Source organism: Parasteatoda tepidariorum, chromosome 6 (assembly GCF_043381705.1).
Source record: "Parasteatoda tepidariorum isolate YZ-2023 chromosome 6, CAS_Ptep_4.0, whole genome shotgun sequence".
NCBI classification, from domain to species: Eukaryota; Metazoa; Arthropoda; class Arachnida; order Araneae; family Theridiidae; genus Parasteatoda; species Parasteatoda tepidariorum.
In genome coordinates this window covers 78,140,478-78,165,691 of record NC_092209.1, presented here as the reverse complement: position 1 = coordinate 78,165,691, position 25,214 = coordinate 78,140,478, and the positions used below count along the sequence as shown (strand labels likewise).

Below are 25,214 nucleotides of genomic sequence, written 5' to 3'. Positions count from 1 at the left end.
TATTAAATCGATTTATCATGAGTACGATTTACTTTTACTATGATTTCCTTTTTTTTTCTTTCTTCGATTTTTTTCTACTTATCACATCTAAAAACCAATCCTATTATGTCACTTAACCAAAAATGCATGACTCACGGCTATAACATCTTTTGTCAACATGTAAAGAACAAAACGGAAAATAGTTATAAGATATTTATGTATGCTTTACGGGTAGAAATATAGGTTATTTTTTTCTGTGTTGTCGATGGAATAAAAAAAAATCATATTTTTTTCGGGTTCATTGATCTTAGAAAATGTGCTAGGTTGCCAAAAACGTTTGTTTACTCACCTCGCAGATGATGGAAAGCAGATCCTCTTGTTTACCGGAATTCAAATGATAATAGAGCCATACTTGGGCGATTAAAATCCAATTAGATGTTCTTTAGTTCCCCTCCCCCCCCCCTTCCATTTGAAGGTTGATTGATGTAGAGATAAATAAACTAATGTTCGAATTCGAATGAAAATCGTTTTCTGTTTTATTTTATTATTATACAGTTGTCAGAATCAATCAAATAATTTTAAAAAGAAGGTGGATGAGTCATTTGTTTTTCTTTTTTTAAAACAGAAAAAAGTGTGTTAGCAAGTACAAAGGCTTTGGGCATTTTAATGATAAGCCACATTTTTAATATTATTCAGGAGAGCTTTTTTTAACACTGCGATTTCTATTCAAACAATGAAATGTTTTTTTTTTGTATTGTGCTGCTATCTAGTGGCAATTTCCGAAGTTAGTTAAGTGCCTATCTGGAAACAAAACTGAGGAAGCATTTGATCTAAAAATGGTCACTTTTTCGAAACAAATGAAGCTTATCACTACAACATCCCAAGCCTTTCAGTTGGAAGTATCTTGAACTCGAGATTGTAAACAGGGGCAAATATGACCCATGAAAACTATTGTAAAAGATTACGATACGATATACGATACGATTATTACTTGATTACGATAAAATAATCCTGGAATTGTAAAGTGATTGATTTAAAGTAATGCAGGAATTACTGAAGTGATTGTAGTAAAATAAAGTAAAGCACTCACTCATTGGTGGGTCAACGAAGCTGTGAGAATGAAGCTAAGCAATTTCGTGACCGACGGCCTGATGGCGGCACTGTTGTTAACATTGCGCATCGGTCGCCTTTACTTTTCTGAAACGCTGGTTCTCATCGATGGTAGATTTAAAGCCACCACTGGAGCGTTGGCAAATAAATAGTTTAAATTCAATGGAAAAGCGAGAAAAATGTCGAGTAAACCATGAAGTTTCGAGTGCTTTTTTTTTCCAAAATATCAAAACCCAAACAAAATATGGCAGGATTACGCACACGTTTTTGGTAAGTTATCCTGCAATATTTTGTTTGCCTTTTGATACATTGAAAGCATTTTTTAAGTATTCAAAACTTCATGGCTTACTCTACTTAAAAAAATGTTTTTTTAGAAATACCAAAATCCAAAGAAAATATCGCAGGATTACTTAGGATTACGCACGCGTTTTAGGGAAGTTATCCTGCAGTATTTTGTTTGCCTTTTGATACATTGAAAGCATTTTTTAAGTATTTGAAATTGCATGGCTTACTCTACGTTTACCTGAACTCACTTATCTCTAAACTTTAAAATATCAACAAACAGAAACAAACAAAATGAAACAGAATTTGCTAGGAAAATTTTCTCCCGCTGTACAGCATCCTCTTTAAGTTCAAAAAAAGGTTAATCAGACGAGGAAGATAGCAAAATTCCACCATTCATCAGACATCTATCAATAAATGTTCAAACCAAACATTATGCCCTATGCTTATTGTGTAACATTTGTTAACATAATGCTTCATATCCTTTTTTTTCCTCTTCCTTTTTTAGAGTCCATATCGCACAAGATTAGTCTTTCAATGTACTTGGCCAGGATGTGGCCAGCAGTACCCGGAATGCGAACAAGTAGAGAGGCACGTAAGGACACAGCACTTGAAGTAAGGGATCCATTCCATATTGCATTTCGTTCCATATCCTTTCGTAAAACTTTTTTGCTTAACGATTGTGCATGTGTTCCTTTTTAGACGAAGTGGAGAGATGCTAGATTCTGAAGAAGGCAGCGACCACGAGGAAGAGTTTTATTACACAGAAATGGAGGTGGAGAGCACTCCGAGTCCATACCTCAATGGATCTTCCATCTACTCCTCTTCTGTGCCCACCCTCAGTCACCTGGACATGGCAAGGCCAGCCCACGAGGACCCTGAGTACAGGAAACATACTCAAGTAAGAAAGACGGTAAAGAAATTAATCTATACATATTTTTTTTGGTGGTTTGTTGTTGCTGTCGTGGGCAATTTAAAGGCCTGTTTAGACGATCCAATTTCTTGGACAGAGATTGATTGATATTCATGGAAACTTGTTTTGCTTTGAGCTTTGATCGTGTAAACTAACATCCAAGAACTTGATCCAACTTCTTGGACGATAGTAGAGCATGTTCTACTTTCCATCCAAGTTTTTTCTCCCTTAACCAATCAGCGTCTTAGGTTTTGTGACGTCAACAATCAGGCAGCAAATTATGTCATCTTCTTGTCTGTTTTCATATATTTTAGTCCAAATAAATTGATCTGTTGCGGTTTATTTGTGTTATTATGATTTTATTTGAATTTATTTAGTAATTTTAAACTTATGTAAGTATTATTTTATAATGTTGAATATGAACAATGCGCATGCGCAAGTTTTTCTTTCAACGAATCAGCGACATTCAAGAACTTGGATAGTGTCAACGAATCATCCAATTTCTTGGACAGAGAAATCCGTCCAATTTCTCGGATTCAAGAAATTGGACCGTGTAAACAGGCCTTAAGGCAAGGGGTTCTTGCTTTCCAGTGGCGCCATCTACGGCCAAGAGTTCGACTTCTGCCACATCCATACATCACACCCGTTTATAAGGCGGACTCACTCATACACCCATTTATTGATCCACAAATTGTGATTTTTACCTGAACCAGATAATGATCATTCTCCTATTCAGAACCCCAGAGGGATAATTTATTATGGGAACATAGAGGACTTTGTGACCCGACTTATTTAACATGCACTGGTCACCATTTACTACACGGGGAGACTTTGGTTGGCTGGATTCGAACTTCCGTTCTTACAAACCTGAGTCCAGCTCTCTGCCAGCCAGGCAATCCTGGCCTTTTGCTGGTTTAAAAGACTTTAACGCACATTCTCTTAGTTCAACCCAGAGCGGGACAGATAATTTAATAAACTAAATTTAGCAGAAAAGACCAAGAAAATTTTGTAACCAGCATTGAACAGCCTACCTTTTATAGCTATCAATGTTGAACTCCGTAGCTTCGTAATTTTGAACCCAATCCAGAAATTAACGGAACTTCTGAATTGGGACAAACTAGCATTAATTGAGGACTAAGTGAATCCTGTTTGTTAATGCTGCTATATTAATATTCATGTTGTGTTAAATAATTAATTAGGACGAATTTATTTTTTCGATGTATTTGCTATGAGTTAAAAACTTACCAAAATGTATATAATCTGGATGGAGTCAAGTGAAAAATTAACAATCCAATTTTAAATTTTTCAATGTTTTAAGAACAACTCTTGTAGAACAACGTTGAGTTAAAAACTAATTTCTTGTGTGAAGTGTCTATTTGTTGTATTGTGAAATATATATATATTGTTATATAGAGTGAGATATATTTCTAAAAAATTATTTCCCTTGTGTAGGTGATAAGCCCGAGTTTCACGCAAGCATCTCCAATATCCATACCACAACTACAGAAATCTGCAGTTTGGAACTTACATGAATATGCTGCCAGTGCTCCAAGCACCATGGTATGTCTATCAAATTTTTTCTCTAATTAAAATTTTATTGACAATTAAGTTTAAATTTATTAAAAATCGCCATCATTTAATGCAGCTTAAAGTATTGAAAAAGGTTTAGTGGGACAATATATTACGCTGAGTTCGTAGTTCTCCTGATGATGCCCATATTTGTCTTGATTTTTACCTTTTTGTTCTTACATTTCTGATTTTTGTGTTTGAACTAAAAATCGAGAGAACTTTCGTAGACCTAATTGCTGACAAGCACAGCTAATTTAGATGGCTGCAAGAATCGAACTCATGATCAAACTGCTGTCAATGCTGACGCCTTTGTTCACTGCGTCACGTGAGAGCTAGGGTACACCAACAGGTAGACATTCAGTTTCCCCCTCGGCTGTGAGTTATACTTCCTCACGTCATGTGTCGACATTTGCCGATAACTCTAAACGACCTGCGGAACCATGCTACTGCTGAGGTGCACTCAAAAACACATAATTTTCATGTGTCGGACGAATTTGGCTAATTTTTGAATGTTTTGTCGGGCAGCAAAAAGTAGACATTAAAAACCACTGTTAAAAAACAATTAAAACTATCATTTTTTTTAATAGCACGCAGATTGTTTAAGTCCAATTTATACTTTATTAAATATTAATTATTTCTGGTCTATCCTTTTGAATAAATATGTATATATCAAGGGTGGTTATTAGAGTATACACTATATATATGTTACCTTTAATGACCGAAATCAAGAGAACGTCGACTTTCACCGGTGAATGTCAACAATCACGTTGTCACTTTGGTGAATTCTGAAATATTTGTTATATCCGATTTGATAGTAGTACAGAACCCGTTATCCGGAAATCAGAAAACCGGAAAACCAAAAAACCGGAACGAAATTCGATAAATTTCCCCGTCATATTTTAAAAAAAAAAAATTATTTTCCTCATAAAATTTTAGGATTTTTCTTTCTTTTTTGAAAGATGTTTACCTTTCCATCATTTTGCAAATAATCATTAGTGTGTTTTCATCGTTTTTTCTTCTTTTTAAGATTATTTCCAAATTTTTTTTTTTTTTAGTTGGGTTTAACAATAAAAAAAACGGCTTTTTGTAGCGATTCAGAAAACTGGAAAAATCAGTTATCCGGAATAGCGATCGTTCCGGATAATCGGTTCCCTACTGTAATTTATTCGTTGATGTTTATTCGATATTTTAATATCTGCTGAGGATAGATTAGGAAAAACACCAGTGTTCAAAGTACCGGTTAAATGCATACCGGACAGAGGCACTTGATCTTAAAGAAACATCGATGTAGGGCATACCGGGCAAATGCATACCAGGCAGTGGCACTTGACTAGACTTAGTATATATTTCAGACATTTACTGAAGCGACTATTTTATCGGTCAACATTCACCAGTGGAGGTCAACAACCACCAATTTCAATCATTCACGTTAACATACACTCCTCAAAAGTGAAATTGCAACGCCAAGAAATAATGCACGTAGCGTCATGCAAATTTCAGGAACGATAGTAGTGAGATGGATATGCAAATGATTAAAAAAACAGACTAGTAAAATCGTTATAAAGCAATTTATTCAATATCTAATGTGGCCACCTCGGGCAGCTATACAGGCCTCAATCCGGCGAGGCATGCTATCAATGACTCCATTGATGGTTGCCTGAGGTAACCTTTGCCAAGCCACATCCACTGCTGTGCGCGGATCATCGATGGTTTGGGCCATTGGTCCTCTGTTCATGCCACGTCCAATGAGATCCCATAGGTGTTCTATGGGATTCAGATCTGGAGAGGCTGCCGGCCAGGGAAGGATGTCAAATCCAGTCAGGCTGTTAATAGTTCGCCGTGCGACATGCGGCCTGGCATTGTCTTGCTGGAATACCGTGTTGGGTGCGCCCTGCAACAAGGTCAGAACAACGGGATACACAACTTGTGTGACGTAGCGGTCCGCTGTCAAACTGTGGTGAATGTGTACCAGGGGCGTTCTGCGATCAAACATTATGCCACCCCAAACCATGATGCCCGGTGTAGGACCGTTGTGACGCTCGGCGTAATGGGCTGGTTCGTAGCGTTCTCCGGGTCGCCGCCATACCCGTCGACGACCGTCATTTCTCCACAGACAGAAACGAGATTCATCCATGAACAATATCCGATGCCATTGGATGGTCCAGGTACGATGACGATGACATGACACCAGGCGCCTAGCCCTGTGTAAAGCGGTCAACGGTACCCCTGTTGCTGGTACCCGTGCACGTAACTGTACTTCATTCAATCTGTTGCATATGGTTTGGGTGGACACAGATCCACCTGCTCCTGAAGGCAACCGGCTTCGGATGGCACGTGCCGTGGAGAAAAGGTCTTGAATAGTCAACTGGCGAATACGCCGGGCTGTGCGCTCTGACGTGCACTTGTGCGCACCACTTCCTCTTCGGCTAGCACGTAGACCTTCCTGAATCCATCGTGTGACACAACGTTGGATGGTACTCACGTTGTGCCCAACACGAGTTGCCATTGCACGCAGCGACAAACCAAGTTCATGGAGTGTGATAATACGGTCGCGTTCCCCGGTCGTTAACTGATGGTATTGAGCTCGCCGACGTCTCAGAGGCATTTTCTACGCTTTTTCGAAAGTCGCAAATGCTACGCAAAACCTCAGATGCCGTTTATGAGAAGGGAAAGTTGCTGGCCTTTATAGCCCGAATATGCGTACCACGTGATCAGATGCGTGCGCAAATTTAATCATTTGCATATCCATCTCACTTCTATCGCTCCTGAAATTTGCATGACGCTACGTGCATTATTTCTTGGTGTTGCAATTTCACTTTTGAGGAGTGTATATATGACATGCGAGCTACATTTCTTGGCCATTTTATTTCAGTTATTTGTTATTGCAAGTCGAAGTAGGTCAGATAATATTTGCGCACCTTGAATGGTGCTCCATAAACCCATCCCTTAATATATATTTGTAGAATCTTTGTCAAAGGAGAACACACATTTGGGTCACAACTTAATATGGAATATATATCTTACATATAACATACATGAAACTTAATCTGGCGAGGAAGAAGCAAAATCGGTTTTAAAAATCTATATGATCACAAACATGAGCGGCAGGACTGCAATCATTAAAACCTGTTTGACTTCTATATAAAACAAAGAGAAGTTGAAAAGTAATTATTAGAAATACCCTTAAATTTCATCAAGCAATCAATAAGATTTTGATATTTTCTGTCCCGCTTTCCTCAGTTGTGATTCGACAGATTTTTATTGCAATTTTGTTTTTACCTCACTTAATGTGCAATACATGTCTACCTTTTAGATTTAATTTCTTACAGTCATTATAAAAATATAAATTAAGAGATGTGTTGTTGTTGGTTATTGTAGTTTATTTACATCGCACTAGACCTGCACAATGGGCTAATGGCGACGGTCAGGGAAACATCCCTGAGGATGATCCGAAGACATGCCATCACAATTTTGATCCTCTGCTGAGGGGATGGCACCCCCGCTTCGGTAGCCCGACGACCTGCACGCGAAGTCCAGTTTAACGAGGTCCAATACCGCACACCCTCAGTCCCTACGCAGACTGATCCAAGAGGCCACCCACCTGCACACTGACCGCAGCCAGTGATGCTTGACTTCGGTGATCTGCTGGGAACCGTATCTTAACAATCAGTCTACTGCGGGACTTTAAAAGCTGGGATCACGGACTATCATGCATACTTAGAATTTTAATTATTCTTTTCATTTATTCCCTAATTTGTGCACATTTATTTATTTTATATTAAATTCAATTTTTTTCCAGGGTTCTCCACAAAAATGCATGCGCCTCAGCTTGAAGTCGGCTCCATCGCCCAGTAAAGCCTCGTCCCCAATCCATCGCAGGACACGCTCTGAGAGTCGCAAATGCCGCAAAGTGTATGGCATGGAAAACAGGGACATGTGGTGCACGCAGTGCAAATGGAAAAAAGCTTGCACACGTTTTGTGGACTGACTGATCCAGACATGATTCACCACCGATTCCCATCTGTCTTAAAATTAAAAGGGGATCTCCATTCTTAATTTGTTCCAGAAGATCTTAAAAGTTCTACGCTGTTACCTAAACATCACATGAGCCATGAATAAGACCTAAAGATCTGGGACTGATACACAACGACAAATCCTGAAAACAACTGATACTTACTTCACAAGCCTTAATGTAGGCTCCTTTTTTTTCTCTCTTCACTATTTTGTTGGAATTTTTCATCCTCCATTTTGGGGTCAAGGTTTCGGGAATTTTTTTAAATGTTATTTAAGATAAGTCATTTTTCCAGATTTTGGAAAAAGACTTAAAGTCACATTAATTTATAATAACTCATTGTTCAAATGTTTGTACACGTTTTTTTTGTTAAGAAAAAAATCATTTTTCAAAGTTATGAGACAATGTAACATCACTCCCATCAGGTATATATAACGAAAAACTATGCTTTAAGTGCAATTAATTGCATTGGTCATAGAATCAGTATCTCTGTTTTTACTTCATATTATATTATTTATACATACATATATATATATTATATATACAAATTACTTTGTCAATGTAATATTTTTATTTACTCTAAACATTATTAACACGAATCTTTTTGGTCAGATGATTATCCGTGCCTCCATTAAGTATTAATCTCGATCTCAATTGGATTTGCGGCTCAATGATTTAATTAAAAAAAGAAAGATCGGCGTAGAACAATATGCCCCAGAAGCAAAACTGAGCTATTTATTGAGACACAAGTGAAATGTTTCTCCGATTACGAGTCTCAATTTTTTGGTCTCGTCCAATGTGATATATAAAACGAGCAACATTTCAAAATGGACACAATACTCAAAAGACAAGGAAGAGCTATCCAGCATGCTATGGTCACTTTTGTGTGTAAAGAAGCTTTTGATGCATATTGCCATGCATTTCTGACTGTGTTGAATTTAATTTATGTTATACTTGATTGCTCATGCAATTTTTTTTAGCCAATCGCAATGAATAGACTTTTTATATTTATATGTAAATACGACCATTTTAGTCTGTTTGAAATTTAGTATATATAGATATATTATATATATATTATATAAAAGCATGTAAAAAGAAATTTTATTAGGCTTGCAGCTGTTATGTTTTATGTGCACCAGATGGCAGCACGTTTGTTTGATTCCTATAAAATATGAATCACAAATTTGATAGAGTCTGAGTTAATACGAGATTGAAAAATTTATACCAATTCACTGCCTAGTCAATGTTTTACACGACCAGTAAAGTTAAATGTCACGTAATATATATGGAACTTTATTTCAACTGCCATTTATTTGTTACTAGCTCATTTGAACTTTAAATAGAGAGATAAACCATATATAAGTATATGTTTCATCTTATATATTTAACATAAAGTCTATTTTTTACTGTAAAAAAAAATATGGAGGTTAATAAAGCTCACTAGAAAATACACATTCATAAACTAAATATTTTTAATCACAGAAATTATATTTGTAAAAAATAAAAAGCGTATAACTCATACTCTCAAATACCAATATTTTGAAATCAGTCATAGAGGTGGGTAATATTATGTAAAAAAATGTTTTATAAGACCTTTTATATAGATAAAAAGTTGACTAAGTGAAATGTTCTTTCATATTTATTAAATGTGGGAACAGCTGCAAACACCCAAAAAAAATTTCAAAAAATAGTGTGGAAATGTTTACTTTTTTCAACAATGATTTTTTTAATCTAAATTAATAGTAATGAATTATATATATTTTTTAAAAGTTTTATTATAAATATATCACATAAAACTGTAAAATTAATATCAGAAAATTAAATTATAGATTTTTTCTTATATTTTAAAACAAAATCTAATATTGAAAAAAATTTAGTTATTTTACTTCTTTCTTATCTCAGTTTTTAATTTGAAATTAAAAAATAAATAAATAAAAAATTCAGATGTAAAGAAAGGAAATTAAATTATATTAATACATGTTGCTTTCCAAATTGTTTTAGCCATTTTACATTTCCATTGTTCTAAAAAATTTTCTGACGCGAATTATTTTTATTCTGATTTTAGGAATACTTTTGGGTGCTTGTGGACTTTCCCGTTTTGGACTGTAGACAAAAAGAATAATTTTTATTTAAAAACAATTTTGAGTGTCTGCTTTATTCAGCGACGGATATTTATTTTTTACTGTTAAATAAATAAATGTAAAAATATCTCCAAAAAATTGTAATTTGACCATAAAGCATGTTGTTTAATTAAATTAAACAAAATCGATGTAATTACTCATATTAAAATTCAATTTTACTTTAATAGATTAAATTCGATTATTATATTAATACTATTAGTACTTTATTTCGTAAATATAAATTACTTTAACTTATGAGATTGAATTAGGTTAATAAAAAGATATCAATAAGTTTAAAAGAATTCATTTTAAATAGTGAATATGACATTGATTGCAACGAACATTGCATTTTAAGATAACTATGAAAAACAGGTTATAGTAAAGAAGATGATAAATTCAATATATTGCTAAAAATCAATTCTTAAAGTATATGCGTTTTAAAGAATGAAAGAAGATAACTGTTTTAAATAATAATTAGTTTTTTTTTATTATTACTGATTGATGGTTTAGATTCTTAAAATCTATATTCAGAATTTTTATAACTAATAAAATTAATTCAATTTATTGTAGTTTATTCTAATTTTCATTATTTTTCTTTAAAAACTATAAACATTTATTTTTTATCTAAAGTTCTATTTATCCTAGTCTATGTACCAAGTTTAATATAAATACAGAAACTATAAAAACTGCCAGCCTTCACCTGAATGTACAAAAGAAGATATTTATAAAAATATATTTCAGAAAATAATTTAAGGAATACTTTTGGAGTTTTTATATTACAATAGTAAATATCAGTAAAAAAATCATTTTTGTTAATTAAAAAAATATTTGACGAAATTAAATTTATTCTTACTTATTTTTTACAAAGGATAAAATATTATCCTTTGTAAAAAATTATTACAAAATTATTTTTAAAAATCATTTAGCGCAATGTATTTTATTTTACTTTTTCATTTGTTTGACTTTATTTATTTAAATGTTTTTCAACATTTCGACGTAATAACTTTTATTAGCAAACTTTTTATTAGTGTTTTAAACATACTTAATTGCCCATCTCTGATTAATAAATATTGTTTTATTTTATTACTTCAAGCCGAAACTTAGAGCTTTAAATGCAATAAAAAAGCTCAACTAAAGAGAGAATAACTAAACAGAGTTGTATGACACATTCATTGTACCGAACTTGGATCACCGGTGACTGAGGTATACTTAATAATGTCGCTGTATGCTATGAAAATGATTACATATTTCTTTAACTGAAAGAAGTTTTTGACATCGGAAATATTTGGCGCCAAAATTATTTGGTGCCAAATATTTGGTGTATTTGGCGAGAATAATATCTTATGTCTGTTGAGCCAATTGATGAGAGAGGGGGATGAAGTTGTACCTGAATGTATATGCTGTTGGAAAAGGCATAGGGCAACGAATTTGCATCCCAATTCGTTTGAATATTTTGTACAGATCGTTTTTTAAGAATATTTAAATTAAAATGACACATATGAAGATAAATCTCTATTTTATGTGTTTTTTTTTCACAAATTTTATTCCATAAATCTATATCTATACATACACATATATATATAATTGATGTTTGTCATATATTTGCATCTGTAGAATGTATGAAAAGGCAAGATTTTTTCATTACCTTTTTTACAAAGGAAAATGTTTTATAAGAAGTGTAAAAAAATTTCTGGAGGAATTATAGAAAATTTGAATGAAAAAATCAATTTTTCATATTTTATGAAGTGTTTTATCCAAAATTGTAGTTGTGAAATTTTAATTCAAATCAAACAGATAAAAATTTTAATTGACTTTTCAAGTGATGCAATGACGATAAAAGTTGTTTATACTTTTAAATGCTTTGAGTATTATTTATTATAATTTATAAATTAAATTTGTGATTTATAAATTTGTTATTTATAGTTTGTGAAACTTTAATTCTGTATAAACTTTTCCAACACTCTTATTTAAAACTAAAAAATTAAATCTAAGATATAATTTTCATTTAAAAAATTTTATAATCAAATATCAATGTTGTAATTTTAAGAAAATCTTATGAAAAAGTTTTTTTTTTTTTTNTTTTGTTTTTTTTTTTTTTTTTACTAGGTTGAAATTAATATTTTAATTTGTTATACTGTAATTTCTAATATTTAAGAATTTTGTTTAATATAATAGCTTACAATTTTATGGAGTTTAAGGGTTCATTTAATAAAACTTAAAGTACAAAATTAGCATAAATTTCCAATCCAAACAAATTTTAAGGAACACTGACGTCTGATGCTGTATTTCCTAACCAAAAATTATTAAAATGCTAAATATTTTACTTATTATGACCTAAATTAATATGCTTAGTGAAAATTCTGCGTCAAAGGGTTAAAAATATGCTATGGAAATATATATTATAATGTGACTCTATAAATTTTAATTCCTTTAATGAATTTATTAACTTCTGGTGTTTAAAAAAAATTGCAATTGTAAAAATTTGCTTCTTACACGTGAAAAAAGAATCTTGTCTTTTCATCAGTAATCCATAATCATTCTCATATGTTTTATAAATCATGATCAGATCAATGGCTAACTTCCCATTACCTCTCGATAGCTAATGAGCACAGTTTCTTTGCCGTGCCAAATGCTAACTGTATGACAATTTCCTCCGTTTAAACCATTTCAACAAGAGAGAATAATACTGTTCACTAAAGTTTTTCTTTCTGTGCATTATATTGCTTGATTCAGTGGTTCTATTATGAAACATAACAAAGACTTTCAGCAATTGACTAATGAAATTTGTTAATTTTGTCATAGTCGAATTGTGCCATGAAATTAGTATGAATGCAATTAGTAATTTCACATTTAAACAGAACTGCACAGAGCTGAAACTGATTTTCCGAAAAAAAGTTGTAAGTAAAATTAATTATCAATATTACTTTTGAATAATTTGTATGGAGTTCAAAGTAAATTGTTTTTAATACTAGTTTTATGCTTCCTTAAAAAAATAAAAATGCATTTTAAAAAGCTCTATATTTTTAAATTTAAAATATTTTTGAAATTTTTATAGTGATCCTTCTAGAAATAATTTTTAAATATTTTATTATATGGTAATGTGTACAGTAACATATACACATATTGAATGTGATCTTCGTTATTAATTATTAATTATGATTTTTTTAATTAATGGAGGGTTTTTTAGTGAAATAATTATATAAATTTGTGAAATAATAATTAGTGAAATAATAATAGAAAATTTTATAAATTTGTTTTTTCTAACCTTTTTTTGAAGCGGGAACTTTTTTTTTCAATACTTTTCAAATCGAGTTAACTTTTAGATTTTTAAGATTACTATTTTTGGCACTCTAATAAGTTTTTAAACGAAACAATCGAGAAGGCAATTGCTTTTTCTATTGTTTTATATGGGAGCATGCCAGAATTCTAAAAACAACTTTTAAAAATCTAGTTAGGGCAAATTTAAAATATTTTTAATATTAGTAAAATTTTTTCTTAATTCTCTGAAACATAAATTATCATTCTAATTCGTTAATTAATTATTACGTTAAATAGTTACTGTCTTATAGACATCAGAATAAATTAATAATTTTACGTGTTTTTGGTAATATTTTGCTCTCTATTTTCTGATTAAGCCACTAGAGAATGCAATTTTTTCCTCTTTTGATTTGCTCTAGAAACTTATGAAGATGCTAAAAATTTCATTTAAATAACCTGGCACAGTTTAGCCAATTTTCGATTTGGTAATTTTTTACTTTCAAATATCAGAAAAAATTTTTAAAAATTTTCCCAATTTTTTTAAATTTAGTCAGTGTAATTCAAAAACGGATGAGTTTTCAAATAGCTATTATTTTATAAACATCCAACTAACATTTTATTTTTCAAGAACCACTGCTTTTAAATTGATTTGTATAGCTTTCATTCATTATGCACTTTAGTGAACTTCTCAGGCATTAATAGTCGCCTTGATTTGTATGTAAGATATGCTCAAAATATATCTGTTAATATATATATATATGAAAAGTGTCATTTTTTTTCGTCTGAGTTTTAAACTCTAGATTTATGAACTTTGTTGAGCTCTTAGGGAAGAAAGGGACAATGGGAATTGAATATAACTTCATAACGAACAATAAAAATACTTGAGAAATAGATTTAAATAGTACATAATTTGTAACATTGCTGTACATTTCCCACTAAATGTAAGATATTTTATTTGAAATTTTAATATTATAAAAGTAAATTGAAATTGTAAAAAAGGAATTGAAACTTCAAATTTATGTTGTAAAGGCTACTAGTGTTTTAGCTCTAATAATAGTTTATTCAACTGTTAGGAAATTGTGATTAAACAAGAAAAATCTGATTTTAAAAAACGTTATCGGTAAAATTATGTAAATATTGATATACTTTTAATGTGGTAATATGGTTAGCAATGCATAATAACTAGTTATCAATAATGATAAAAACAGTTGCTTGATATGGTAAAATTAACCATTTTAACTTATTGCTGGTTTGATAAAATCTATTCGCTTCATAAAATTAAACAGTTATCCGCGAAAACTAGTTTGTTCTAATGATTGATCCAGGAGTTGCCTTGTCTTCTGGGTTGGGTTCAAAATTACAAGGTTACGGAGTTGACCGTTGATAGTCGTAAACTCAGAATTGGGTTGGCTGTTCAACGCTGGTTAAAAAACAAAATTAAAATAATGTGGTTGAACTTATAATTATGGGAAAATAAGAAAAATTAACTGTAATTAATTTTAAGTTTTTAGTTTTTTTTTATTTGTGTGAAACTTGCAATTAATTTATCAGATTTACCAACTGTTTTAAATTATTGCGTATTATAAACTGTTATTGTGCATAATAACTGGATTTATCAGGATAAAAGTAGCATATGTATTATAACGTTATTGATAATATTTTCATTTGAAATAAAATTAAAATAAAAAAAATTATTATTTTTTTTACCTGACTTTTGAAAGGGGCTGTTACATTAATTTATGTTCAAAAAAAGCCATATTTTATTTCACTGAATAAAAAAATATTTTAAATAAAGTGGTTCAAAAGATTAAATATCGAGCAATCAAATGTTGTGTTATGAAAATAATCTCCCACTTTCAGCTAAAGTTGTGTTAAATTTTGTAAAGATTGTTAATAAATTATTATTGTTGTTCGGTATAGAATTGCTAGTGGAAGTTATTGTACCGCTCTCATTTTTTAACGCACACAGAGTTTAGATAATAATTATGAGAGCGGAATATTGAGTATAGGACATTTCTTAAAAAACTTTCTTAACTATGCTTTAAATTTATTATTTTAAAAAGCTATGCAAATAAAATTGACTCCTTTACAAATTGTATTTGTCACGATATAAAAAAAACGCTGATGTAATATTTTTGTACTGTAGGCTGTGCGTTTGACTTAATATTTTGCTAATTTACTATTTTTTTTAGCTAATTTATTATTCTATTTTATTCATTATTCATCTTTTTTTTCGACATTTTAATGAGATAATGGTAAAAATAATCTTAGAAATTATACTATTCGTTTAAAAAATATTTTAATTTTTAATATAAGTATGTAATTATTATTTTCAAAATTTCTATCGACTTTTCCATGATTTTTATCAAACAATACGAAATAACTTAACCATAGTTTTACATTACGATTTTTGTCTCGTTGTTAAATACCTTAACCAAACAATACGTGACGATTTTGCCATGATTTTTAACCTTAACCAAACAACGTAAGAGGGGATAATTTCCTGTATGGTTTCATTGGAGAAAAGGACGAAAAAAAATCATATTTTAAAAACTTGATTAAATTTTCCTGGTTTATAGTACTGTTACATTTTTAAATAAATGTTAACTTATATTGAAAAAAACATCTTGATTCAAACGATTTAATAACCATAAAACTATTAATAATAACACTATTATTTTACCAACAAAACTCTTTAAATATTTTTCCTTACAGTAAAAAAAAAAGAATTAATAACGAAATCTATTGAATTTGTAAAAGGTTTGATTTTTATTTGCAATTGCTAAATTTAGTTTTGATGAATTTCTGTAAATAAATAATTGCTTAAGTTAAAATAAAAGGTAATCTGCATGACTTAGTTGTTATTCGTAAAATCAAATTAATGTTTGAAATAAAATAAAAAAATTCTTTCGAAATGTTCCTAGCGTGTCGTGTTAAAATCTGCATTGGCAAAAGAAAAGTGCTCCTTTCTTCCCTGCGTATATTTATATGGCATTGTGAACATTTGTAAATAAGAATAAAACGCTATCGTCCAATAATATATTATTATATGTGCGTATTTGTAATTGTTATCATATCATGTTATATTCTATTAGATTTGATGTATTTCATTTAATGAAATTATTCTTTTTTTTTTAACAAAAATTATTTAAAGCTTGTTTTCTGCGATAAATATGTTTAATTATTTGATTATATATATGAACATTTTCTTTCCACCTCTTCTAAATGTCAAGGCTGGGCAAATTATTTCTTCAAACAACATTTGACACCCATTTTAAAAAATAAAAGTTATAGTACTTTGACGCGATTTATGATTAAGTCCAAAACGATAAAATGTATGCAATAAAATTTTATTTTTCTATACCTATTATCATTTTTAATACAGTCATCGTTAAACAATACAAACTAATGTATTTTAGATTTAAAAAAATTAATTCAAAAATGAATAAATTTACTTTTTATTCCGAGAAAAGCTCAATACGGACTAAAAAATAAAACTTAAAATTTTGTACATTCACTAAGAAAATCGTCCCAAAACAACTCAATTAACCACAACGGTCCTGGTCTAAGGGTGCTCAGGGGAAATTTTTTTATTAGTAGCCACGGGGAAAATTCCGTAACGACAGGGAAAACCAAGCAATTTTATCACCTATTCTCAGTTGCTTAGCAACTGAAAGAAATTTCCTAAATCATTCCCTTAATAATAGATTACTAGACAAAATTTTCTGTTGAAAGTGAATCATTTTACAAAATTCCCCATGGAAAAGGGATTATTTAACAAAATTTCCCCTAGAAAAGGGATTATTGGACAAAATTTCCCCTAGAAAAGGGATTATTTTTCAAAATTTCCCATAGAAAAGGGATTATTTGATGAAATTTCCCCTAGAAAAGGGATTATTTGACAAACTTTCCCCTAAACACTGCTAAATTTTCCCTTTAAGATCTTTTTCTGCTTCAATTTCTATTGCTTGTTGCATATTAGCATTGACTAATTATAACAAATTAATACGAAGTGGGTGTCTTGGTCTTGAAGCTCTATTTGTCCTCCCTTTAAATGGTGATTGTTATTGTTTTGTTATAATTTGCAAAGTTTTAAGCTGGTTGTGGTTTCTGTATAAATGTTTATGTTTAAGTGTTGTCTTCTCTTAGATGTATCTCATTGTAAACTAAACTTTTTGACCTATAGAGTTACAAGCACAACTAAATGAATTTCTTAGAGGTGTAATTAAAGATGAAACGACTGTGCAAGTTTAAAGGGTGGGCATGACTGAAATTATATATTTTTTTATTTTTTAAAATCGATAGTTAAAGCTGCAAGAATATGTAACATAATTCAGAAATATTTTATTCAATCATAATTAATGTTATGCAATTAAATTAGTTTACTTTATTTGTAATTATTTATTGTTTTAATTAATTATTTTAGAAACTAATTATCACTGTGAGTGCATTCTATTAATTAATATGCATTAATTAATAAACTGGACTTCACAGTTAAGACTTCGATTTAGTAAACAGTTAATTAACTAAGAATTATTAAATTTATATTCGTCTAATTGTTAGTTTAAATTTGAAATTGATGAAAATGAAAAAAATAAATTATGCAACAATATGAAAGATAATATTTTATTACATCACTACTGGTAAACATTAAGATATTAATTAAAATGTAATGATTTACTATTAAATAAATACGAACTATTTCATAATGTTGCATTTTTCAGTTAAATAATTAATTATTTAACAAAAATGAATAATTAATTTTGATTAATAATAAATTTTAAATTTAATCTTTACTCGCATTTAAATTAAAAATTCCGGAATCATAATGTTTCTTTTTTCCTTTTTGGTGGAAGGAAAAAAATACTGTCGGGTCTAGAATGAAGAGATTTAGCTAAAAAGGAACTTTTGGTAAAACATTGTATATGAACTCAGGCATATCTATGCAAAATATGCATTTATTTAAATAGTCTTGCACAGTCTTCTTACTGGGCTATATTTTGTGATCTCAGTATTTGTTTTTTATTTTCAATGACATATATTTTTTTAATAAAAACAGAATAGATTTCTATTTTTTTCAAATACACATCCAAAGAGTCTCCTTTCTTGTCATTTAAGGCATTATTCATAGCGAATGTGTTTTTGTAAAGACTCATCAAGTTTATAAACAAATAAAGCTGAATTCTTTTGTCTTTTTATTTCTTGATTGTTTATTCAAAAATCACACACACGCACTAATCAGAACTCTGTTAATCCAAGATTCGCACTTATTAAAAAATTTGATTATTTATTTAATGTTCCTATGATTGTTTATTCAACATTTTCACACTGTTAAGAAGTTCGATTGTTTATTCAGCTCTCCTCCGGTATATTCAAAAGTCTTGTTGTTAATTCAATACTATTCAGAAACTTGACTGTTAATTCAGTATTACCAACGTACTGAAAACTCATAATTTTAATCCAATATTAACACTATACTTAGAAGTCTAATTGTTAATTCAGTATTAACACGCTATTCAGCTGTCTCATTGTTAGTTCCATGTTACTACACTATTTAAAAGTCTTATTGTTAATTTAAAATTATCATATTATTCAGGAAGCTGATAATTTGACACTCACACATTATTCAGAAGTTCAATTGTTAATTCAACACTATATTCAAAAGTGTAATTGTTTGTTCAACAACCCTACAGATTACAGAAAGTGCAATTTTTATTTCGCGTTTGACTGTTAACTATTCATAATTACGATTATTCGTTTAACATTATTTAGAACTATGATTATGACTATGTTTATTCAATACTATTCAGAAGTACGATTGTTCGTTCAACCTTATTCAGAACTATGATCGTTTATTCAACACTATTCAGAAGTTTGATTGTTTATTAAAAACTATTCAGAAGTAATAGCTGTTGCCCTCGCGGAAGTATTTTGATTTCCCTTTTAACCATATTCAGGAGAACATGTATTGAATTTTAGTAGTAATTTAAGATCTACTAGGCAGCCATTAAATCACTCAAACTACCATAGTTAAGTACAAGTTCCGAACTTTTCAGCACAGTAGGCAGCAGAAATATTAAAACTGTTTCCATCTCTGCCTTGAGTTAAAATATAAAACTCATCCCAATATTCCATTACGTCCTGTTGTACTTCATCACGCACCTTTCGAGCTATAACTTAAGTATTATATAATATATATGCTATTTTATAACCGTTGTTGAACAGCCGACGCACTTTTTTGGGTTTATGACCACTACTCTTTAACTCCGTAGCCTTGTAATTTTGAACCCAATCCAGAAGACAAGGGATCTTCTGGATCAAGAAATTTGCTCTCGTTTAGAACTTTTTGATGTAACTAACCCGCATTCGCTTTACATGGAAAGGAAAACCTCCCACGGTTAGCCTGACAGCAAGAGGACTCTAACCCATGATCCGTCTACCACTGAGGATATTTTACGTCAGCGCTGTGGTCAGGGCGAGCCAGATGCAGAATTCGCCTCGAACAGCCATCGTTGGGATTCGAACCTGGTTCTTACTGAAAGGCGAACGCCTTTTCCCTTGCGCCATCACAGCTCATATATGTACCATTGCATGTAACATGCAAGTTCCAACACCAATGATTGGTATAACAATATACGGCTCCATAGTACCCGTTTATGTTCAAAACTTCTACAACTTTTAGAAATGATAAAAAGTAAATCTAAATAATTGCTTCGGAACTAAGTTTTTATTTCTATAAAAATACAAAATTATTCTAAATACTCAGCGAATAACTAACTATTCAACTTAACTATCACTTAACTTAACTTAAACTATCACTAACTTAACTATCACAAACTATCACTTAACTTAAACGATCACTTATGACTACCAAACGAAATGAATTTAAAGAAATGCTTCACGTGTAACTAATTCGCTCATAGGCTGCAATAGTGGCACAACTCAAAAAACACTCGTTTTGGACTAAGAGCTGGTGTAAATATGAAAATACACATTCCTTCAGCTGCAATACTAGCACAGCTCATAATTCAACTTAAAGGTAATCTTCGTTTAAGCGAACTTTAAACAATCTTATGCATTTTCTTTAGCAATGAAAACTTTAAAGTTGTGCCACTATTGCAGCAAATGAGCGAATTATTTAACACGGCTTAAATTATTTCTTAACAAAATGAACACCTGAATTTTTTAACAAATGATGGCTATAGTGTTGGCAATTTTGTTTTTGCCAGCGTTTTCGGTGCTACGTAAGGGAAATAAGTAGATGATTGTTTATTCAATCCTATTCAGAAATATGGTTGCCAGTACAATACTAATCAGAAGTATGATTGCTTTTTTAAGCAATATCACTGAGAAGTGCCATTCTCACGCTCCGTTTTAGAAGTTAACGTTTATTCAATACTATTTAGAAATATGATTGCCAATACAACACAAATCAAAAGTATGATTACTTTTTTAAACAATATCACAGAGAAGTGCCATTCTCTCACTCCGTTTTAGAAGTTAACGTTTATTCAATACTATTCAGAAACATAGTTGCCAATACAGCACAAATTAGAAGTATGATTACTTTTTTAAACAATAATATCACAGAGAAGTGCCATTCTCTCACTTCGTTTTAGATGTTAACGTTTTTCAAGAAGTTAATGTTTATTCAATACTATTCAGAAATATGGTTGCCAGTAAAATCAGAAGAATAATTACTTTTTTAAACAATATCACAGAGAAGTGTCATTCTCTCGCTCCGTTTAAGAAGTTAACGTCTATTCAATACTATTCAGAAATATGGTTGCCAGTACAACACAAATCAGAAGAATAATTACTTTTTTAAACAATATCACAGAGAAGTGTCATTCTCTCACTCCGTTTAAGAAGTTAACGTTTTTCAAGAAGTTAATATTTATTCAATACTATTCAGAAATATGGTTGCCAATACAACACAAATCAAAAGAATGATTTCTTTTTTAAACAATATCACAGAGAAGTGCCATTCTCTTACTCCGTTTTAGAAGTTAATGTTTATTCAATACTATTCAGAAATATGGTTGCCAATACAACACAAATCAGAAGTATGATTACTTTTTTAAACAATATCACAGAGAAGTGCTATTCTCTCTCTCCGTTTTAGAAGTTAATGTTTATTCAATACTATTCAGAAATATGGTTGCCAATACAACACAAATCAGAAGTATGATTTCTTTTTTAAACAATATCACAGAGAAGTGACATTCTCTCACTCCGTTTAAGAAGTTAACGTTTTTCAAGAAGTTAATATTTAATCAATACTATTCAGAAATATGGTTGCCAATACAACACAAATCAAAAGAATGATTTCTTTTTTAAACAATATCACAGAGAAGTGCCATTCTCTCACTCCGTTTTAGAAGTTAATGTTTATTCAATACTATTCAGAAATATGGTTGCCAATACAACACAAATCAGAAGTATGATTACTTTTTTAAACAATATCACAGAGAAGTGCCATTCTCTCTTTCCGTTTTAGAAGTTAGCGTTTTTCAAGAAGTTAATGTTTATTCAATACTATTCAGAAATATGGTTGCCAGTACAACACAAATCAGAAGAATAATTACTTTTTTGAACAATATCACAGAGAAGTGCCATTCTCTCGCTCCGTTTAAGAAGTTAACGTTCTGAGGGATAACATCAAATTGAGTTTCTCTGAAAAAGAAAGTTCTTCTAACGAATATTTTTGTATCGAGTGATAAATTAAACGCATGCATGTTTTGGAGAGAAATAAATTATGTGAAACTAAACATGACTTGTTGACTGATTTAACGATATGATAAAGCGTTTCTTTTGGGGTTCTCTAGTAGTAATAACTCATTAAATATTAACACGATTTACTTAAATTACAGTTTTTATGATAAGTAATTAGTTTTCGTTTCGAGTACAAGTTTTTAAAAATTAATTCTATTTCAAAATTATTGTAGANGTACAACACTAATCAGAAGAATGATTTCTTTTTTAAACAATAATATCACAGAGAAGTGCCATTCTCTCACTCCGTTTAAGAAGTTAACGTTTTGAGGCATAAAATCAAATTGAGTTTCTCTGAAAAAGAAAGTTCTTCTAACGAATATTTTTGTATCGAGTGACAAATTAAACGCATGCATGTTTTGCAGAGAAATAAATTATGTGAAACTAAACAATGACTTGTTGACTAACTTGACGATATTGTAAAACGTTTCTTTTGGGGTTCTCTAATTGTGATAACTCATTTAATATTAACACGATTCACTTAACTTACAGTTTTAATGATAATTAATTAGTTTTCGTTTCGAGTACAAGTTTTTAGAAATTGATTCTTTTTCAAAATTAATGTAGAGAACATTATTGAACATTATTATTGAACACAATATTTATTGAACATAACTCAACTAAATTGAATGAAAAAGAGCTCTAAAGTTGGAGTTAAACACTTGAAAAATTGAAATCCGTAAATTCAATCAATCTTATTCTACACGCATCAGAAACTAATGCTGTTAACATTTTTAGAAAATAGAATAAGTTATCTTGTTTGTAACTATATACGAGGGTTGTCCATGAAGTAAGGTTTCCAAGGAGCTGCGGACGCTAGGAACGCTGTTAGGCAGGATATGGCGAGACTGGCGTGTAGCTAGGCTCCTTTTCCCCCAGCTCCCGCCCCGGCGAGCTGTCTACAACGTTCGTTCTAGTCTTGGTAACCGTGAAAGATGGAGCCTCCATTTGTTTCTCAGGCCAGGTGCGAATTACTCTCTGTGATTCGGTTTTTGTGAGCGAAAAATGTTTTTCCGGTTGACATTCATTCCCAACTGTGTGATGTGTACGGGGAAAAGTGTATGAGTGTGCAACATGTGCGCAAATGGTGCAGAGAACTCAAACACGGACGTACAGTTTAACAACGTTCTGGCCGGCCATCGTTTTCGGACGAAGCGATTGCGAAAGTGGAAGAAGCAATGCTGATTGATCGAAGGGTGACGGTTCGGGACCTCAGCGAGATGATCCCTGATGTCAGCAAGTCCTGCATTCACTACATTTTGAGAGACCGCTTAGGACATGCCAAGGTTTGTGCAAGTTGGGACCCGAAAGTCTGACGGATGACAACGGCAACGTGTGGAAGCAGCCCGCGAATTTCTTCATGCCTACGAAGCCGATGGCGAGGAATTTTGGACTCTGTCGTCACTGGGGACGAGACCTGGGTCCACTACATGACACCGGAAACAAAAGAACAATCGCGTGGAAACATCCAGGCTTGCCGAAGCCGAAGAAGTTTAAGCAAATTCTGTCTGCCGGCAAAGTGATGGCGAGTGTCTTTTGGGACAGGAAAGGGTTGTTGTTGTGCGAATTCCTGCCTACCGGTACAACAATTAATGCGGATCGCTACTGTCAGACGAACCTTCGGAGCGCGATTCAAAAGAAGAGGAGAGGCATGCTCACAAATGGAGTGCGTCTCCATCAGGACAACGCTCGTCCGCCATACCACCCGTGTCACAACTGGTCTCATCAACAGATTTGGATGGAATTTGGAATACTGTCACACACACCCCTTACAGACCAGGCTTGGCCCCCCGTGATTACCATCTCTTCCCTGAATTAAAGAAGCACTTGGGAGGGACGCATTTCACTACCGAAGAAGAGCTGAAGGAAGAGGTTTTAAGCTATCTTCGCTGCGCGGCGGCAGAGTTCTACGACTCAGGCATAAAGAAGATCAAAAATGCATTGATCTAAACGGCGATAACGTCGAAAAATCGAGGGAAGTCTAAGCTTTCCAAACATGTATTATTAAATGCCAATAAACATGTTTTTCATTGTGAAAATTCGTTGGGAACTTCATAAACCTCGTTTAAAAAAGACGTTATTTGGGAAAAACTTCATTCAAATTTGCAACCAACGTATTTCATCCCCATGCTTACCAATATCAAAATTTATTACTCATTTACATATGAATTGCAATATTTGAAATTGTTTTCGAATTTGCATATTGCTGAACTATACAAAAGTAATAAATTGGAATTTTTTTTCTTTAAATGTAACATGCTCGTTCCTTATAAGAGCAGTTTTCTATGCTATGCTTCGTGCAAAGCATAGTATAGGAAACTGCATTTTTGTGAACATTAGGAAATATGGTAAGATAAGATTAAAATTCTAAGGAAAAATTTGTATTCCATTAAGTTTTTTTAGCTTAAAAATGTTTATTAAGAAAAATAACACAATATTATCAGCATTTTGAATGATTTCTCAGAATCATTTTTTTATAAAATTTCATTGTTAAGATTTTAATTTAAAATGAAATAAAGCACAATACGACAGTTGGGTGAATGAACTGCTGATGATTGAAATTTATGGCTTGCTTAAATATTTTTTTTAAAGAAAATATAAATGCAAAGAAGCAATATAGAAACCGATAGCCTCATAGTATTTGCATCTCAAAATAGAATTTTTTTTAATTTAGTGCACTAAAAATTAAAAAAAATATTCTTAAGCAAAATAATACGTGCATTAATATTTGTAAACAACAAATGAGTATATTTTTCACTAAAATAAAAAGAGTGATTTCTCAAAGCACTTGAAAAATCGAAAACTATAAATCCAATCAATATAATTCCACGCGCATCTGAAATTAATGCTGTTAAAATTTTTAGGAAATTGAATGAATTTGAAAGAGTTATCTTGTTTGTTATTAGATATGAGAAATGTTGTCTGCAAAAAACTGCATTCAAACTTAAGTCAAGGTTAGGAAGAAGAAAAAGAGTTGTAAATTTAAGCGATAATCCTGCTTTTTCAAACGTAAAATTAAAGAGCGATTAAAATTTCCTACATCTGCAGAAATATTTTGAGTAAAGAGTAATAAAAACAACAACAATTTTATACAATTAAATACTCAAACGACACAATTTTTTACGCATATTTTATTTTTCAAAAATTAAATTTACAGCTTCAACGCGTCATTTCTTCGAGCTTTCTTTCGAAGTAA

At 31.3% G+C, this 25,214-nt stretch overlaps 1 protein-coding gene across 2 annotated transcripts in view; it reads left to right on the top strand.

The window, feature by feature from the left end:
* The window catches only part of LOC107436922 (Glucose transporter 4 enhancer factor), a 118,218-nt gene extending 99,777 nt beyond the window's left edge, over positions 1-18,441 (top strand). Inside the window, exons 4-7 of one of the 2 annotated variants that reach the window (XM_071182765.1) lie at positions 1,880-1,986; positions 2,074-2,284; positions 3,737-3,844; positions 7,653-18,441. In XM_071182765.1, coding sequence (XP_071038866.1) covers positions 1,880-1,986; positions 2,074-2,284; positions 3,737-3,844; positions 7,653-7,841 — 615 coding nt within the window. In that variant the 3' untranslated portion in view covers positions 7,842-18,441. The remainder of the gene's footprint in view (positions 1-1,879; positions 1,987-2,073; positions 2,285-3,736; positions 3,845-7,652) is intronic. The other variant, XM_071182766.1, reaches the window with a different exon arrangement.
* The last annotated feature ends 6,773 nt before the right edge of the window (positions 18,442-25,214 follow it).